The sequence below is a fragment of the Natator depressus genome, chromosome 19 (assembly GCF_965152275.1).
Source record: "Natator depressus isolate rNatDep1 chromosome 19, rNatDep2.hap1, whole genome shotgun sequence".
Taxonomy (NCBI): Eukaryota; Metazoa; Chordata; order Testudines; family Cheloniidae; genus Natator; species Natator depressus.
Genome location: NC_134252.1, coordinates 2,621,887 through 2,641,515, shown reverse-complemented (window position 1 = coordinate 2,641,515; position 19,629 = coordinate 2,621,887). Strand labels below are relative to the sequence as shown.

The 19,629-nt window shown below is 46.6% G+C and overlaps 1 protein-coding gene across 3 annotated transcripts in view; it reads right to left on the bottom strand.

Moving 5' to 3' along the window:
• The window catches only part of STK40 (serine/threonine kinase 40), a 42,425-nt gene that overhangs the window by 2,800 nt on the left and 19,996 nt on the right, over positions 1 to 19,629 (bottom strand). For all 3 annotated transcript variants that reach the window (XM_074934212.1, XM_074934213.1, XM_074934214.1), the window contains 8 exons: positions 18,757 to 18,876; positions 17,447 to 17,532; positions 16,765 to 16,908; positions 14,469 to 14,696; positions 13,207 to 13,259; positions 4,692 to 4,807; positions 711 to 855; positions 164 to 283 (listed from right to left, as the gene is read on the bottom strand). In XM_074934212.1, the coding sequence (XP_074790313.1) occupies positions 164 to 283; positions 711 to 855; positions 4,692 to 4,807; positions 13,207 to 13,259; positions 14,469 to 14,696; positions 16,765 to 16,908; positions 17,447 to 17,532; positions 18,757 to 18,876 (1,012 nt within the window). The remainder of the gene's footprint in view (positions 1 to 163; positions 284 to 710; positions 856 to 4,691; positions 4,808 to 13,206; positions 13,260 to 14,468; positions 14,697 to 16,764; positions 16,909 to 17,446; positions 17,533 to 18,756; positions 18,877 to 19,629) is intronic.

Genomic DNA, 19,629 nt, shown 5'->3' with positions numbered 1-19,629 from the left:
CCAGGGCTCATGCCTGGTTTTACTTAGTTGGACTTCAGATCGCTGGTTACAACCTGTGGGCCGCCAAAGTCTCAATGGCAACATATTCCTGTTGCACAAGCGAGGTACACCTGACCCCCAGGAAGCACAAACTCCCCATTCTTCTGAAGCTTGGAGCACTCACCACGATGCTATGATGGAGCAGAGGGATTCCAGTACTTCGGAGGCTGTGAGACGCTGCTGCGGATCCAACACCAGCAGTTTTCGGATCAAGCACACAGTGTTTTCAGAAACCCGCCCATCTCTGCCAGAGAAACATGCCATCAGAGTAAGACAAAGGCCATGATGGTTATACAGCCCAGAGATTGCTGAATGTGGGAGGAATAGCCGGGGGCTGGTGTGGGGCAGTGGATGGGAGAGCAGGGCAGTGGACAGGAGAGCAGGGGCTGTGCTCTGATTCACTAGAGCTCAAAATTAACTACTGGGTTTGATTTCCTTCCGTTTTATTTCCATGTGTTTCCTTGTTCAAGCTGGGGCCAGCAGTGCTAGGGCCTTGCTCACATTTCGAACAAGGTGTCAGAGTACAGCTCCTGCATCCTTGTAGGCCACTATATGCTGGGACACTTGCACCCAGCACCACTGACCCCCAGCGCCTTTCGCTAGCTGGAGCTCCCACAGCCACTGTTACACGTGCACTAAGGGCTGGGCGCGCCAGGGGCTGGGTCACTCACTCAGGGATGGTGTACTCGGCAGCCTTGATTTTGCGGAAGAGCTCCTGAGGTATGCTGTCATAGAAGGGAAACTGGCCGTACAGCATGGTGAAGAGCACCACGCCCAGTGCCCACATATCACTAGGTTTCCCACGATATGGCCGACCTGGAGAGAGGAAGGGACAAAAGCAGGTCACGCGATGCTGCGACCTCGGTGTCTCATTCAGTGTGGCACAGCACAGGAACTGTCTCCCAAGCAAGTTCTTCTTTCAGAATTAGATCAGCATGATAACCCTTTGGATCCTGAGCTAGCCAGCCACCTTTCAAAGGAGTGTCCATTAAGACAATGCATGCAGTGTGCATGTGAACTCCTCTGTGCAGGACACACACTGATGGGTAAGAAGTCAAGCTGTTCTCTAGCTGAAGCCTTCCCCCATCTGTGGGGAAAAAAGTTATTTACCACAGGATCTTGAGATTACATTTTCAAGTTCTCATGGCCTGACACCATGCAGCACTTCACAGGAGCTTGGGATGTGGCCTATCCTGCTCTCTAAAGCTGCAGGTTCATATTCTGGTACTGCTCATGCAGCCCTTCCTTTGTCCGGAAGCAGATAGAATGAGTATCTGGAACCCATCTGGGGTTCCTCTAAAGTCCTGTCTCCTCTACATCTACACTGGGGATGGCCTGGGGGCATTTCTTTTGTTCCCCGCTCCACTGCCATGCACTGATGATCAGTGTCCACCACACCAGGTGCTGCAGGTGCTGGGCAAAGTACTCTTGGGTGTGTATTGCTCCAACTCAGGTTCATAAGGTTCAGAGGAATTTGATTGTTGGCAATAGTGAAACGACAGAAGACTAAAGATCCCTGCAATGAGAAGCGGGGGTGGGGGGGCTGGGAAAAGAGTCTGGAAAAACATCCATGTCAGGTCAGCACCAATCTGAAAGCTACAGGCCCTATGGCCTGGCTGTATAGGACACATCACCATTCATGTGGAGGTGCAGACTCCCAAAGCTTGTCACATATGACTCTGATGCACCCAACTGAGCTGACATGCCTCAGCCCTTAGGTGAGATCTGAAATAGTTGGTTGCTGAAGTCTGACATTAAGAGGCACAGCTCAGAGAACCTCTCCCCCATGCCTCAGCATCCTGGGAACCCTCCACTGCAGCCCCCATGGCACTCTGGAATCCGCTAGAGGGAACTGCTGCTTTAGAATCCCTGCAGTCACCTCATCAATCAAGCACATAAGAGCTTGCAGGAGGTTGAACATTAAGCTCCTGTTGCTGTACCACAGCACAGGATTAAGGGAACGACTTCCGCTGAGTCACCAGTGAGTCACCGCTGCAGCATTCCCTATCGGTACTAATTATTCTTTGCTTTGTGCAGCTCAAGAGGCACCTCACCCCCCTCCTTGCTTGCCGACTTCTCCTGCAGTGACATTTTGTCAGCCATGAAATTCAGCCCATCTCTTAGCAGGAGACAGCTCCTTCGAGAGCCCTAAAACAAGGAGTAATCATCCCTGTGTCTTTAGCTCCCCCTCACCCAGGAATATTAAACATGCAGACAGAGGGAGGCTCCACCACACCAAAAACAGTCTCTTAGAAACTAAACGAACATCTAGTTTGGAAGGAAAATCTGATGGCCTTGGGTCTTGTCTGCTGCCAGGCTCAGAGGATACTGTGGCTAAGGACTGAGTGGTTCCAGAGCTGCATTCTTACTGCAGGCTCCAGCCTGAGTCTCCTGGGTGTGTAGAGCCCAGGCATGGAAGGGTTACACACACTCTTCCCTTTCACAGGATGGGCTCAGAAGGTGCTCATGCCAGAGGGATGCATCCCAGAACCACAGAGCGCTTTTGCCTGGGTAGGTCTGCCGTCGGTGCTACAGCTATGGGCTGTCCCAATATACAAAGCTTTATCCTGCAAGGCCCTTAGCATCCTCTATTCCAGGGAAGTCAGTGTGACTGGAGGGTGCCCAGAACCTTGCAGGGCTGGACCTACAGATGTGTCATCCTCAAATTTGGCAACAAGGGAGATTTTAGAAGAGCAAAGAAATGCTCCCAATAACACTATGCAGCCATGAGTGGCAAGGTCAGGCATGGCCTGGGCCCAGACCGGATTACTGCAGAACCCCACTGATGAGCGAGGAGAAGCCCCAGCTTGGTAAAGCAGGAGGGCTGGAGACAGCAGCAGGGAGTTCCAAGCAGCCTCCATCACAAAGAGCAGCCAGTTTTGCTCAGACTGCCACAGTGCCCTGAAATGTACTTAACTCACCCCACCCACTTGGCCACAGGAGCTCACAATACCTCGAGAAGCAGGAGAGACCTTACAGGCCTGCACAGCTCTCAGCAGGTTCCTGCCTGCGATTCTCTCTGCACAGAGGCCCTGGGCATTTGCTGGCTTAGGACAGATACTGTGTAACATGGAGCCATGGGGCTTTGCTTTCCGGAGGCTCACTGGGCTCCTCTGTACCAGGCATTGAGGGGAGAGGATAAGATGAACAAAATTAAAAATTTGCCCACCTTTCCCCTGTCCCCCCATCAATCTCTGTACTTGCCCGCAATTGAGTCAAGCAGCAGCCAGGCATTGCTGCAGCTAGTCACTACACTCTAGTGCCAAGCTCCATGGCAAATGATGCCCCTGGATTACAGCTGACCAAACAACGCAGGGCTCACTTCTCACATGCTGGCCTGCTACAATGCTAGAGATCTCAGATGTCGCATAAGATAATGACAGGGCCTTAAAACAGACCCTGGAAGGAAGCAGATCAAATGGCCCAGGGATTTCCAGAAGCTGGCTGTATTTCAAGATCAGGGCCTGGACACAGGCAGTGAGGCACCCTTGGGAAGCAGACACTCCAGAGAGCTCTCCAATTTCCACCTCACGGCTGCGTGGATTTGTCTCTGCCCCCACCCACGCAGGATGAAGCCAGGGAGAAGAGACTTAAGCCTTACAGGCAGGACTAAGAGGTGCCTGCCGATAGGAAGAACATAGACCATGGCGAGAGAGAGAGAGGGGAGCCTGTGTCTGCAGGTTTTGCTGCCTCCTGGAACATAAAAAGCCATTTGTATTGATACTTTAAGAGGGGTCCAACAGAGTCCACAGACCAAGGGAGGTCTCCTAGCAGAAACAGGCAGATGCCAAAACACACAGAAGTCAAGCTCTCTCAGGGTAGTTGTCAAACACCAGCTTGAGCCAGGCCTTGAACGAGCCAGGGCTGACTCCGAAGCCTTTCAGAAGCAACACCGAACATCCCGGCTCACTAAGCCCCGTTCTCTCCAGGCACAAACAGCTCAGCCGTAGTAGCACAGACTTGGGATTCCAACTGGACACCCTGCTATGCACCAGGTACCCTAAACGCTTTAAAGTCGCAGGTCACTAGGTACTGGCAGTGCAGTCACTGCCTAGTCAAACCACCACCACCACCTCAGCTATTGCAGATTCAGAGGCCAGGACATTGACAGAGTCCCTTACTCAGCACAAAGTGCCCACGGGATCTTTAGTTTCCACCAGGGCAGCCCCTGGAGACTAAGCAAAAGGGAGCTGTGTAGCATCAAACAGCACAGCCTGGGGCAAGTGCTACTCCTACGGTGTCAGAACTGACTTAGCCCTGGTTCTTGTGTGGGGTGTGAGCCCATCACCCAGTAAGCTGCACAGATCCCTCGTGGGACAGAATTAAGACAGAGCACAAGAGCTTGTCTATACATGGAATTTGTCAGGATTCCTGACCAACTCCACGTGTGGACATGCTGATTTCAGAGTCAGAGAGCATTGTTCCAGTGTAGCTTAACCCAAGAATTACAAATACTTTTCCCTTCCCCTCCTGGTGGAAAACAGACTAGCTCTCATATTAGTGGGTAAGAGGATCTTACAGGCATGTTACATCTGGGAACAAGACTAGGCAGAGTTCTCTTCCAGGAACAAGAGCAGCATACAAATAAAACAAAGCTGACTACACAGGCAGGGGCTGTGAACTCCCACTGAGGAAGGAAAGGGATCGCCTACCACTGAGAACGTCTGGGCTGATGTAGGCGGGGCTCCCTCGCTGATCCTTCAGCAGGTCATCTTCGCTCACTAGGTGCTTTCCAAGACAGAAGTTTGTTATGGTTATTCGGTGAGTCCTGGGGAGGATTACAAGGCATTAGTGAGCAAGGAGAGCCAGGTCAGGAGCCAGACAGCGTGAACCAAGGGAATCAACACTAAGGCAGAAACAACTATACGTCTTTGCAGGAAGTCAGTAAAACGCCAAGCAAAGGCTAGCTTTACACTGGCAGCCGTGGTTATAAACCCAGTCCATTCTGAAGGAGAGCCGTTCTAAATATGCCAAAATAGGACTTGGCAACGTATTTGCAAGAGGCAAAGTGCCCAGCTGGACCTCTATGTTGGGCTTTAAAATCTCTGGTTTCAGAGTAGCAGCCGTGTTAGTCTGTATTCGCAAAAAGAAAAGGAGGACTTGTGGCACCTTAGAGACTAACAAATTTATTTGAGCATAAGCTTTTGTGAGCTACAGCTCACATGCATCTGATAAAGTGAGCTGTAGCTCACGAAAGCTTATGCTCAAATAAATTTGTTAGTCTCTAAGGTGCCACAAGTCCTCCTTTTCTTTTTAAAATCTCTGCCACCTCTTGTGAGCAGTAAGAAATGGCAGCTCTCTCATTTGAGAAGTTGACCCTCTTCCCCCCACCCCTCCATCATTCCACAGACCCATCTCCAAACAAGCACTACACTGCACCAGCATTTCACAGCACACAACCAGGCATTCATGGATACTCTTTCCATGAAAGTACCCAGTGTGCAGGCAATGGTTAATCAATAACTAGGGGTTTCTTTAGGGATAACTGTTTCTAGGTAAAGAGGATAAGAACTTTAGATAGACACATTTTTCACACTAAAATACCCTTGTTTCTACAGGATTTCCTGATCTGATTTAAGAAATTCTTTCAGAGTTAAGCTCATTATGAAATTAACTACCTCCATGTTACTTTCAACAGTCACTTGAACAATCTAAGAATCTTAACATAAAACTCAAAGAATAGAGGCCAAAGCCACTGTCTAGAAATGACACTATTATACCCTGGGAAAAAGAAAAGGAGTACTCGTGGCACCTTAGAGTCTAAACACCGAGCCTTTTACAGCGCTAGCAAAGCTTGGATCTGCCATCTTTCCACAGCGTGTCTCTTGATATTCCACTTTCAGTCTCTCTTGACAATAGCCTAATGGGAGTCTCTGGAACATCAATCTTGTTTCTTAAATAAAAGTAATGAGGAAACTCCCCATTGCCAACCAAACAAAATCAAGAGTGGGTTGGCAATGGGGAGTTTCCTCATTACTTTTATTTAAGAAACAAGATTGATGTTCCAGAGACTCCCATTAGGCTATCGTCAAGAGAGACTGAAAGTGGAATATCAAGAGACACGCTGTGGAAAGATGGCAGATCCAAGCTTTGCCAGCGCTGTAAAAGGCTCGGTGTTTAGAGTGACACAAAGATGTTCAGGGTTGCTTGGCTTTCTTTAGGCACTGAAATCTGATCTGATTTGCCAATGTAGAATCAAGCTGCTGCACTGGCTACTTTGGGGGTGGCTTGAACTAGCCAGAGGTTTTCATGCAGGGATCGGTTTCCCAGGTGACAACAGCTGCAGTATTTTCATTAGCCTAGGAACGTGATGCCTGTGGTCTGGATTTTATCAAGCAATAGTCAGCCAACTCCACTGCTGCAGCCAACAGAGAAAACATCGGTTTCTACAATAGGCATCTTTCAGTGCCAGAGAACATTTCTGATCAGCCCAAATCACTGGCCCTCTCCACAGCAAGCTACTCAAAAGCTTACCTTCCTGCCCAGTTTCAACAGCTCATTGCTGTAGAAGATTCAGTGAGTTTCTCTCTCTTCAGTTAATGGCATTCTTGCCATAAAACTCATTGTTTTTGACAAGAGTAAACCTAGCATATATTTGCTAAAACAGTTCTTTATACCCAAGCATCTTGGTGTCACTTCAAATGCCTTTCCCTTCTTGCTAGTAAGGGATGCATGTGCACAAACCTGACTATGGTTTGGTGCCGCCCGCGCCCCCCCGTGGCAGCATGTGACATTTGGAGCAAGGAGCGAGTTCTGCAAGGACCCCTACAGAAGTCTCATTTTGCCTCTTTCCAGCAACCAAATGAGTTAAACAGAAAGCTTATCCTGCAGCTGTGATCATTAAACACAATACAGGGAATGCAGCTCCTTGCACTGAAAGCCACCACCTGTTGTAGGGGAACAACAGAATTCAGTCAGGGTAGGTAAAGACTTTTCTGTTTGTGTTCAAATAGGAACTGGGGGCTGAGTAGGCTCGTACACACAGCCAGCATGTGTCTAGAGATTCTGCATGGGAGCAGAAGGCTGGTATTGGGAGAGTTGAGCATAAGACTTTAGATTCCCACAACTTCTCTCTGATCACACCACCCAACAAGAAAACTAGACAGCACCAAATCACCGTCCAGTGAATCAGACCAGCTGCAGGGAAAGATGGTTAAGAAATGTGCCCTCTTGGCCTCTAGCTCAGGGTACAACAGTAGAAGAAATGTGTAAGTGCAGCATGTGTCATTCCTGAAACTGCTTGATATAGACCTTCCATCTAATAATCAGCAGTTCAGTAACACACTGACTGCCCAGGCCCCCATAGCCCCAACATGAACTACTGAGAATATGACCACTATTTGTACCCCAAATCAAAGCTTTAGAAATCTGAAACTGGATAAAAGACATTAATTCTGTGCACTTCTGGAAAGTACCTCCAAGGCATGATGCAGGAGACATGGATGGCCAAAGACACATGAAGCTCTAAGAACAACATTCCACATTTGGACATTGGAGGCAAGATAGGGACAACACAGTAGCAAGGCAACATAAGATTAGTCTACCAAAATACTTTTAAACAGCCTTCACAAAGCTAATGGAAGCACATGCAGAAGTGATGCTCAATGAGTGCCCATTTCCCTGACAAAGTTTGGATATAAGCGAGTGTCTGAAATGCTCCACAGCTTGTATGCTGACCACAATATAGACTATGCAGATGAACTATTGTACGAAGGTGCTGCCATGAGGTAACAAGAGAAGAGAAGTGGAATAGAAAAGCAGTGTAATCTGAATCAAGTGGACACACATTCCCCTGGCATCTTGCCAATTCTGGTGAAAGTTGTGACTGATTAAGCTATTTTAAAACATTGTCACTAAAATCTTGAACTCTAAAAGTTACTGTGAAAATCACGTCAGCTTAGTAGAGTGGTAACTCAACAACTTAGATGGCCATTTTACTTTAAACATGTGCATTTTAAACACTGAATGTTGAACTAATAAGTTCAACGAGGTATTTTAAGTAATGGAGCTCATGTTCTGGGAGGACATGCGTGGCTAAAAACGATGAGAGACTAAGAGCGGAAAGAACATGAATGTTTCTTCAAGTCAATTTATGTTTTGATAGGAATACCCTAACACTGATACACAAAGGGAAATTCTTAAAAGGCTTGAGAAGTCACCAGCTAAGTTTGTCTTGTTAAGACAAGACTAGATTTTTGGGACAACTAAAGAAAGACCAACAAGGCCGACTGTACGTCGGGATAAAGCAGCACACTGTGTTAGATACTACTCTAGGATTGCAGCATTCAGAACTGAGCCACTGACTGCTCAATTAAAGTCCAGTTTTGAATGAGTGTCAGAAAACAAGATTAACTCAAAAGATCCTCCACGTTTTTTTTGGCAGACTTTAAGCTTTACTTGGTTACTGAATCACTGGTGACCAGCTCTTACAGTTTAACTGCAGAGAAATGATGGCTTTATTCCCTCAAGGCAGTCAATCCCATTCCAACAGGACTGGGAGAGAGAAATAAACGAAGATTTGCATCAGCGCCGTTTGGTTTGAATGAGTCATGCTTCAGTTATGAGCATTTTGGCTGATGCTCTGTTTTCTTCTTTTCTAGGAACTTGGGTTGCACCTCCCACCCATAAAAATGAAGGGAAGCTGTGCCAACCTCCCTGGAACAGGAGAGTTCACTTTCTCCAGAGAAGGGGAACGTACCTCGGTACTCAGATATTTCAGGCTGGGCAGCCCCTGTTTTTATTTTCCAAATATAACTTAAGGACCAGATCCTGCCCTCTGAGGTATGCACACTTAGCGCACAATGGCTCCAAGACAGAAATTTTTGCTGTTTGGCCAGTGGAAGAGAAATTGAAAGCCTAACTGAAATAAGTTATCAGAAGTAATTAACTCCTGGCTGATTGCCACAAAAACAAGGGCCCCATTCTGCCTTCTTTACACCCACCCAATCCCACTGTCTTCAATGGAGTAACTCAGATGCAAATGAGGGCAGAATCAGGTCCCAGAGTTTAAGCAACTTCAAACCAGTTGTGAAAGAAGCAGCAGCAAAATACAACTGAAGCTGAAAAGGGAGTCAGCACGACAACAGAATGAAGGCAGGTCCTGTCACAAGGCAACAGGCTAGGAGCACCCATCCTGCAAGGAAAAATGAGGAAGAGCAAACAGGTGTCTGATGTCAAATACAACTTGGGGGAGAGACAGAAGAGTCATCTTAGCCAGTGCAGAACTGGCTGAACACAGATTTTTAAAAGGACCACTCAGAAGGCTCCTGGGCTGAATATAGAGTGTGGTGCTAGTGAGAAGTGTGACCATGTAAATATGGAACCAATTTCCAGCTAACATGTCTAGCTCCCTACACATCTTGGGATCTGACTGCACTTTACTGACCACGCTTTTACTCCCATTAGCCCTGCAGAACCAACAGGATTCTATTCTGCCTTGTGCAACCCAACTATAGAATCTTTGTTACTAGTGATGAGGTAAGAGGCATTAAAGTTGCATTTTCAGACCGAGGCAGAATTTGGTGTCAGTTACCAAAAAATCATCTGATTTGTAAACCGAGCAAGTTTTTGCCCTGTAAATCAAACAACGAAAACCTGCAAAGTAAATGTAAAATTGACTGCAGATTACAACTGCTATTTAAGGGGGAATCTTGCATTAATGCAATGCTTTTTATATCCTGCTGTAGCCTAGGCCTGCACTAATCTATAATGAGGAGTGGATCTTATAAAGCTAGTTTGATCTGAGCTATATCTAACATGAATAATCCCAGGAGAGTTACAGTTTAGCATCCCAAACATCCCAACCCCCACAAAAACCCAGGCACTTTAGACTTGTCACACCATCATCTCTTTTCTATGCTAACTTGCATTTTTTCTTTACTAGTAAAATCCCAGGAAGACAGACAATAACTACTAGCTTACAGGTAAAGCCAGCATCTGTTCCCTTCTCTCTTCAATGGCCTACCAAGATAAACTCCATTTCCCAATCCAGTCCCTACCTACTCTCCAGCCTGCAGAAAGGAAGCTGTTTAGAGCTTAAGGCCAGAAGACTGATGTGATAGTCTGGCCTCCTATCCAGCACAGGCCATCAAACACCACCCGCACACTTATGTTCTCCTTGCTATATACTTTTTCTTTCATAGATTTGTAAAGTTTAAGGCCAGAAAAGACATTAGGATCATTTAGTCTGACTTCATCTTAACACTGGCCATAGGTTATTCAAAGGTTTTATCCTGCCTTCTATAAAGAATGAAAAAAACCCTTAATTGTTTGGCAGTAAGGATGAGATTTTCATTGACTTTGCTCAGGAAGCCTCAGAATTAGTAGAGGCTGATTACCCATTTGAATTAGAAATTGAAAACTGATCTGCAATAACTCTGCCATGTGTATTAGCAGCCTCCTATGTAAAAGCTAAGAATGGAAATTTCAGGCTCAAGTCCATCTAGAATTAGGGTATGAAATTCAATCTGGATTATTTGTTTACAAAGTCAAGTTAGACAACTTTTGTTCCCTCCCACCTCACAAACTGTACTCCAAAGGCACTGCCATCAAGATGCAACTGATGGACAGGGACCTGCAATGTAATAATTTAGAAACACTCTATGTGACCTGGTCAGAGAGATTAAGTTATTATAGACTGGTTACTCTCCTGTCTGAATGCATGGATCTAGTTTAACAGGGGGCTGTGGGAAAAGCAAGCAGGAAAACAACTAGCTACAAATAATCAGCCTCCCAGTAAGGGTTAAGGGGCAAAATTACAGGACAACGGCCTACTTCTGGGCCTGAGTGACAGCTCTTTCTGCCAATGCTGGGAACAAAGAAATCAAAGGACACCGAAAAGCCTCTGTCAGGAGAGGAAGTGGGGTCAATTGCCAAGCGCTGTTCCTGGTAAGAACAAAGACAGGTCCTGTGAGAGTTGTGGGAGTGTCAGAGAAGTTGGGGAATGGGGAACTCTGAGGAAGAAGAGGTGGGCATGCCTATGGACTAGTTACTGTTTTCAGATATTTTCTTTTATACGCTTTTGTTCGAAACTAGGGTTCAGGCAACCTTTTAGAAGTGGTGTGCCAAATCTTCATTTATTCACTTTAAATTAAGGATTCACGTGCCAGTAATACATGTTAATGTTTTTTAGAAGCTCTCTCTATAAGTCTATATATTATATAACTAAACTATTGTCGAATGTAAAGTAAACAAGGTTTTCAAAATGTTTAAGAAGCTTCATTTAAAATTAAATTAAAATGCTGATCTTATGCCACCGGCCCGCTCAGCCCGCTGCCAGCCTGGGGTTCCATTCACCTAGGCCGGCGGCCAGAACCCCAGACTGGCAAGGGGCTGAGCGGGGCCTGCGGCCAGGACCCTGGCTGGCAAGGGGCCAGCAGCCAGAACCCCAGACCAGCAGGGGACTGAGTGGGGCTGCTGGTCTGGGGTTTCGTCCGCCAGCGGGCTGAGCAGCTCAGCCCGCTGCCGGTCTGGGGTTTCATCCGCCAGCTCCTGCCAGCCAGGGTCCCGGCTGCCAGCCCCACTCAGACCGCTACTGGTCTGGGATCCCGGCCCTGCCCACAAAGAGTGGGTACCTACCTTCTCCCTGGTTCTAACCCATTCTCTTCCTCTCTCTCTCTGCACTGAGCTGAGCGTGGGAGTGCACTGAGCACAGTGCTGGGGGTTGGGGTGTATGGTCTGGCCAGGAGCTAGAATGAGGGAGGGGGCTCAGGGTTGGGGCCGGAGGTTTGGGGGTATAGTGCTTACCTGGGCAACTCCCATTTGGTGCGAGAGGTGCAGGTGGGAATGTGGGGGGGTGGGGTGCAGGAGCTCCCCTTGGTGCTCAGGGTGGGGGTGGGAATGTGGGGGGTGCAAGAGTCAAGACATGGGGTGTGTGGGGGGGCTCGGTATGTGAGGGGGGTGCAGGAGAGTCAGGGCAGAGGGCTGGGGGCATGTGAGTGCAGTGCAGGAGTCAGGGCAAAGGGTTGGGGGGCTGGAGTCAGGGCTGGGTGTGTGTGAGGGGGTGCAGGGATCAGGGCAGAGGGCTGGGGTCGTGGGAGTGCTCCCAGCCCCCTGCCCAGAGCGGCTCACGGCAGGGGGCTGGAGGGGATATGCCTCGATTCCACCCCCCTACCCCAAGGCCCTGTCCCCGCCTCGTCTCCACCTCCTCCCCAGAGCAGCAAGCATGCTGGGACTCCGCTTTGCTTCTCCCCCTCCTTCCCAAGGGCCATCAGCTGATCAGCAGCAGGGAGGGAGAGGAGGAGGGGCAGGAACCCAGGCAGGATTTTTAATGGCATGGTGTTGCCTGCCGGGGTCCCAGCCTGGGTTCGGCAGCAGGCTGAGCGGGGCCGGTGGCTGGGACCCGGCAGGCAGAAGCGTGCCATTAAAAATCAGCTCGTGTGCCATCTTTGATACGTGTGCCATAGGTTGCCGACCCCTGTTCTAAACAAACTACTTTGCTTTAAGAAGGCTGTCTGATCATTACTCCCAGAGGGAACAGAACTGCAGGCACTGCATCTGCTGAGGTAATCACAGGTGATCAGAGGACAGTGGCCCAAGGGGCCTGGTCTCAAGAGTGGGAGAACAGCATGATTCCATCTGGAGATAGAACAGCCCAAGGCCTGAGAGGAGATGCACTTCAAGAGACCAGGAGGGGTAAAAGCTGCAGTTTGCCTATCATTGTCACAATTCCCAGGCTCTGAGCGCAAGATCCGGTCACAGGAATAATGCTCAGTTCTTATACAGAGACTTTCATCCGCAAATCTCAAAGCATGTGACAAACATTAAAACTCAACACTGCCAATTGGCGTCATCCACATTATACAGGTGGGCAAACCGAGGCACTGCTCAGTAGCAGAGCTGAGACTAGAACCCAAGAGTCTGCATGCCTGACCTCTAGACCACAGGGTAACAGCTTGGTGTGGGCAGTGGAAGTACATTGGGGGGAACTGAGATTGGTTGGCTCTGCTCACTTTTGGGGGACCTCTAAGAACAGAATTTTGGCAGGGCAGGGGACAACAGCCAAAGATTAAACTGTTCCTTTCCTCTCACCATCTCTGGAATAGCAGCCATGTGTGAACTTAATGATCCGCACACCTCTAACCCATGAAGGAGACGTCTGCTAGAAAGGAAATCCCTTAAGGAAGCACCACAAAAAAGATGCAAAAAGAAACCCTTGGAATGACTTACCTTTTGTTTAGCACCATGTTTCCTAGTTTCAAGTCTCTGTGCACAATATTTTTCTGTAAGACAGATTCCATATTAGATCAGATGATATCATATGAACACAAGCATCCTTAGAATGAGTTCAGTTCTGGCCCCAGCACTCAGAGAATACAAGCACTAATCCTATTTTAGAGACTGCATCATTCTCTGACTAGAAGAATATTAGAGGCAAATGCTCACACTCTTAGCCTGTTGAATTTGTTATTGTGATATACAATCCAAGAGCTATTCCAGCACACAAGCAGCCCATGGAAGGTAAAGCCGACAATGTAGAGATACAGTTGGATCCGTCTACGTTCAAAATAGCAACGTACATGTCTGCAAACATTGCTGAGGCCCCGTTTGGTATTTTTCACTTGGTTCTGGGGGCCAACAGCTGTAAAGAAGGCTGCCTACACCCAAATAATATAACCCTAACAGTCAGATGTCTAGGGCCCTACATCTAATGAGCTTGGTGACACCCCAATGAAATTCAAAGTGTTAATTTGCCACTGAGGGTGTATCCAGTGCTCTAGCACTACTGTCTGCTCCATTCTTGTTGCCAGGGTTCAAAACTGCAGTATAAGAATCCTGCTAACTCAGGTCTGCTGCATGGCACATCCGACTGCAGCTGCTGGGTCTGAGCCGCAGGCTGCCCAGTCCCGGCAATGCCCCTTTCGACTGAGATTCTTCTGAATGTGCATGTTTATTAGCTCACTGGCAAGTCTCTGCTAAGGGAGGCCGGATGTCACTTTTTACAGCGCAAGAAGTCAGAAACCTCAGTGGAGTCTATTTTTATAGCACAGTAATTTCCAGCTCATTGATCTCAAACTAGCAGCACAGGGTTTTTATCTCAGAATCAATTTTTATCTTACTTATGATTTATATTGCTTCCATGGGAAATGCTTTGGAGTGGTTCCTGGATTTGATTAGCCTCAAACCCAGAAAGTTTCTTTTTGTTGAAGTTAATAGTTTTGCTGTTCACCTGATTTACATCTAATCCAACTGCCCTCTCTCCTCAGCCAGTAAATGTTGTGCCATCAACAAACAACCTGGGAGAGAGGTGATGCTCTGGTATGGCTCAGAATACCGAGCCTTGTGTAGAGCTTAATGTTTTAAAAGGATTGCTATTGGAAAAGAGCTGAGACATCCATCCTTTGTAATCCTTCTGTTTTTATGAAGTCCAGGATGCTAATTTGGGATGAAACTCCCCCAAGACATGTGCACAGGCTACATGGAGACCGTACCTTGTGTAATGCTTCCACCACTCGTACCACATCGTAAAATATAACAACAGTCTCCCGTTCGCTGAGTCTCTTCTCTTTAATGACATAATGCTGCAAGTTGATTAAATCTGCTGTCTTGTCACTGAAATCGTGAGCACAGAGACAGTCTAAAACAAGGCAAATGCGCTTCCTCATCTTCCTGATCATTCTGTTGGTTTCCAGATCTTCTATGATTTCACAAGTTCGGTCCTGCAGTGGCAGAGGGAGGCAAGGAATGGAGTTTAAATAAATGGTCTAGTTTGCACATGTAGGGGATATATGTATTACTTTGGAACAGAGCATTGGAGAATAAGATGGCCTTTTAGATAGTTACAATAAAGAAATAAGGAAAGCACAGATAAGAGATTACCTGAGACACACTCGTTTGGTTTAAGATTAGCAACTATAGGGCTTAGTCTGCATTTCCTGGTCTGAGTAGTGAAGAACTGATACAGTGAGAATACGCTCAACTACCATGGGTACTCAACCCAAGCAAAACCTACATCAAATGCCAGCATGCTCAGAAACCAGACACAGGACTGTAACTGTAATGTAGCTGAAACAACGAGGAGTCCTTGTGGCACTTTCGACATGAACAAATTTGGGCATAAGCTTTCGTGGGCTAGAACCCACTTCATCAGATGCATGGAGTGAAAAAATAAAATTAAGCAGAATATATATTATAGCACATGAAAAGATGAGAGTTGCCTTACCAAGTGGGGGGAGGGTCATTGCTAATGAGCCAATTCAATTAAGGTGGAAGTGGCCTATTCTCAGCAGTTGACAAGAAGGGGCAAATACCAAGGGAGGGAAAATTACTTTTGTAGTGCTAACGAGGCCCGTGCAATCAAGGTGGCCCATTTCCAACAGTTGACAAGAAGATGTGAGTATCGGCAGAGGGAAAATTACCTTTTGTAGTGACCCAGCCACTCCCAGTCTTTATTCAGGCCTAATTTGATGGTGTCCAGTTTGCAAATTAATTCCAGTTAATATAGCTGGACCCTCTGGTTTTCTTACAGCATAGACAGAGCCTCAGTTGAAACAGGTTGTTGACAAACATTTAGCCAACAAGTGAACAATCACCTGCATCACAGCTAACATCTCTTATCAGCCAACATGTCACAGACTCAATAAATGACTTGTTTCAGAGGTGTTAACAGCCCTGCAATTGGTTCACTTAGGGATATTTAATTGCTAATTAGCACATTTACAAATTTATTTTAACATATTGAAACAGCATCTTGGAAACTTGTCTGCTTCTCCCAATTCAACAACAGACCAATTACAGAAACTGGAAAGCAGAGACGATATTCTAAAAAGGCACTTTGTTAATTAACAAACTGATCTTCAAATGTGAAGCAAGGGGCATGGAGCAATTCCATTTTCCTGGAGTGGGATCCAAACTCTAGGTACTACTGCTATAATTGTATCATATTAGAAGAGCCTCTTCAGACTGACACTCATGTTTCTTGTACTTACTTTAGGCTACGTCTGAATGTTAAGCAGCACAGGAAGGCTCACAAGTGCACATATCAAGACCCATGTCCTGTTTTATAATCTAATATATCACACATCACAAGTCTTATTTCATCAGTATTTAACATGAATTGCCTCTGCAATACACTTGCTTGCTTTAAGAGGCACTGATTAATCATGGCTAAGGCTGCGATTTAGTCACAGAGGTCCCAGAATCTGTGATTTCCGAAGACTTCTGTAACTTCAGCCAGCGCTGCTGGGAGCTTCAGGGTTCCCTGCCTCTGGGGGGAGTCCCACAGCTCCCCGCCACCACTCCTAGCCACCACCGGAGGCAGGGGGATCCGCTTCTCCCGGCCAGCAAGGGGGACCCCCACAGCTCCCCGCCCCAGCAGGGGGAATCCCTGCTGCTCCTGGCTGCAGCAGGGGGACCCTCAGAGCTCCTAGCTGCCATGGGAGGCAGGGGGGATGCCCGCAGCCTGGAACTCCCATGGAGGAGGACCCTGGAGCTCCCAATTCCGCCCCCCCCAAGCTGCCCAGGCTACCCATTTTGTCATGGGTATTTGTAGTAAAAGTCAAGGACAGGTCGGAGGCTTCCGTGAATTCTTCATTATTGCCCATGACCTCTCCGTGACTTTTACTAAAAATATCTAAGACAAAAAACTTAGCCTTAATCATGGCTTGCATGCTGATAATTCTCTATGCATGAGAATGTCAGTGTGAGTAGTGCATTGCTCAGACTAGTAGTTCAGGCTCACTGCAGTTGCCACTGTCCTCAGAGAGCCTGCGAGGTGGCTGGCTGTACCTGAAAGAGCCCATGATGGTGAACCACTCCATCCTGATTGTGCAGAAGGGAAAGGAGAGAGTACTCTGTGTGCAGCAGCATCTTGCCCTGTCGCTCCTCCTGGGTTTCTATTCCTTTGTCACCCCTTTCCTCTAAGGTAAGGATCTTTGGGAAAGGAGAAAAATGCCTTATTCCTTTAGGGAAAACTGAAGTCACCCCAAATATTTAGCTACAGCTGTACATTTTCAACATTCACATGTGCATTTCACAGCTGAATGGAATTACACCAGTGCTTGACTTATGTGCTTGCCACAAAGTGTCTGAATTAACATGTGCAGAATGAATTTGATGAGCTCACAGGAAACACATTGCCATTTGCAAGCACCCCTGATCCTTTCCCCCTTTGCTGCCAGTACAACAGCTCAGCTCCCCTTGTGGCAGAAGTGCACAGAGAGCTCCAGAAAACCACTGGTGTGTTAAGCACGGTTGTTTAACCCTGCTCAGAGCAGCAGCAGCTGAGGCTTTGCTTGAGAGCTAACACTTGCACCAGTGTTGCTGAACTGCTGGCACGAAGTTTTAGCAGCCATTCCCCAGTGTATACAAAGCTTTAGACTCTTGCATTCTCCCTGGATTCAGGCAGTTTCTCTAATGGAGCAAGAGTTAAAAGGTCTCAGAGGATCTGCACCCCAGGGGTGTTGCTTACCTTTAGTTGATAGAAGTCATCTGTCCCATCCTTTCTTGCCAAACACTGAACAATACTTGGCACCGGGGAGTTACCTAAACGTGGACCTACCAGCACAAAGCAGAACAGATTTGTTTTCCTGTAAGAAGCTATGACTAATTCAATGTTATGTCAATATTCAGCTGTCATACAGTTTGCATAAGTCTAAATTAAGTTCCTTTTTCAGCAGGGCATGAATATCCACAGTCAGTTTCTTCCCATAGATTGTATTGCTCTTAAGAAAACAAAGGATGCTGGATTCTGAATCTCCTTGACAATGGTCCATTTGTTCACAGAAGAGACCTTTGGCAAAACACTGCTGTGTCCAGCTGAACCTTATAGAAATACAGATTTCTGCATGCCTAAACCATATAGGTTTTACATTCGCTATCAGCAGTTGTGGCAAGGAATTCTTGAACCTCTGAACCTAGCTGCCACTCCTAAAGGGGCTGCTCAGTTTAACAGTTTATTGAATGCACCAGAATAACCCACTGTGTTGATTCCCCATCTTAACTAGCCCATTTTTAACAGATGATCTGATAGGTTTTAAAAATAGACTTCACTGGGATCTTGGGGTTATGCAAATAACTAAAAACTATACGTTATTCAAGTGACAGCCGAGAGCTACTGGGGGAGCGGGTCAGCCTACAGGACACATACCAAGGAGAGAGCAGCCACTGTATTACTTCAATAAACTGTGTGCGTGCTAATTTAACAGCATATTCAGAGTGAAGTGGGGTTGAACATACACCTGAGGGCTCCTTAGGGAAACCTGTCCTACTACACATTACCCTCAAGAAGAGAGTTTGCCTTTGGATACAATTTAAATATTCAGACCCCAAATCAATAAAAGCAGGGGTTCACAGTTGTGCCCCTAATGGCTATGCTTGTCCTGCTAAACACACATTACAAACACTCTTAATTTTCCAGTTACAGGAGCTCCAAGGATTGCTGCTTTATCAACATCAGATGAAGCGAATTTTGCTAGGCACAAAGACCTAGATTACAAGTCTGCTTTGACTCATTTTATTGAATCTTTTTTCAGAGTAACAGCCGTGTTAGTCTGTATTCGCAAAAAGGAGGACTTGTGGCACCTTAGAGACTAACCAATTTATTTGAGCATAAGCTTTCGTGAGCTACAGCACGAAAGCTTATGCTCAAATAAATTGGTTAGTCTCTAAGGTGCCACAAGTACTCCTTTTCTTTTATTGAATCTGTTTTCCTTAAGCTTTGCAACCATTAACATTCCACCTCATACAGCACAGGGGATGAAGAAAACCTCTTCTGCTTACCTAGGATGAAAGGGCCTGCTCTCTTGGCATTACTTCCAGAAATCCCTGTACAAAGAGCCTTTGCCTTAGCGGATGTTTCCCCAGCTCCTCTGTCTGATGCTCGCCGCTTCATCCTCAGCTCTTGAAAGACAGGGAAGATCACATTTCAGTGAGTAACAAAGCTCTTCTCCTTACACTAAATCCTGTCTTGCGCTGGAAACCTTTTACTTGATGATGCACAGCACTTCCGCCTATTTGTGTAGTAGAAGGCAGCTCCTACTAACAAAAAGCTATGGCTCATTTACTAGTTGATTAATTGGGAGCTACAGACTTCATGCATTTCAGGAAGGTACAAGGCAGCTTCATTAGAGTGTAATGTTCCTAGATCAGTTATTTGACACATGTAATTTGGGGGGGGGGGCGGGGGGGGGAGGAACTAAATAATTAAGACTTCTTTTACAGCAGAATAAAGCACATGAATGAATACATTCTAAAAAGCACCAGAAGAAACTGCCTCTGTTCCTCCAAAAAGAAAAGGAGTACTAGTGGCACCTTAGAGACTAACCAATTTATCTGAGCTCTAAAAAAAATCTGAGTTCCAAAAAACTCTGAAGTCAACCCATGAGACTCTAGGGGTTTATTCACAGAAACACTTATGCTTTAATGACTGTGGCCAACTCACCAGCTATTGAGAAGCACAAGAGTCTTTAGTTCTCAGCACTTAGAAATAAAACTGACCATGTGGCTGAATCACAACATTTCAGCTTTCCCTGGGACAGAGCATTGCGGAGGGAGAGTACACATCTCTATTAGTTACTTCGGGATGATTAGCTCATTCATCCTTAATTAACAACTTATTTGTAAATGAGAGAGAAAAATTATATATAGATATGT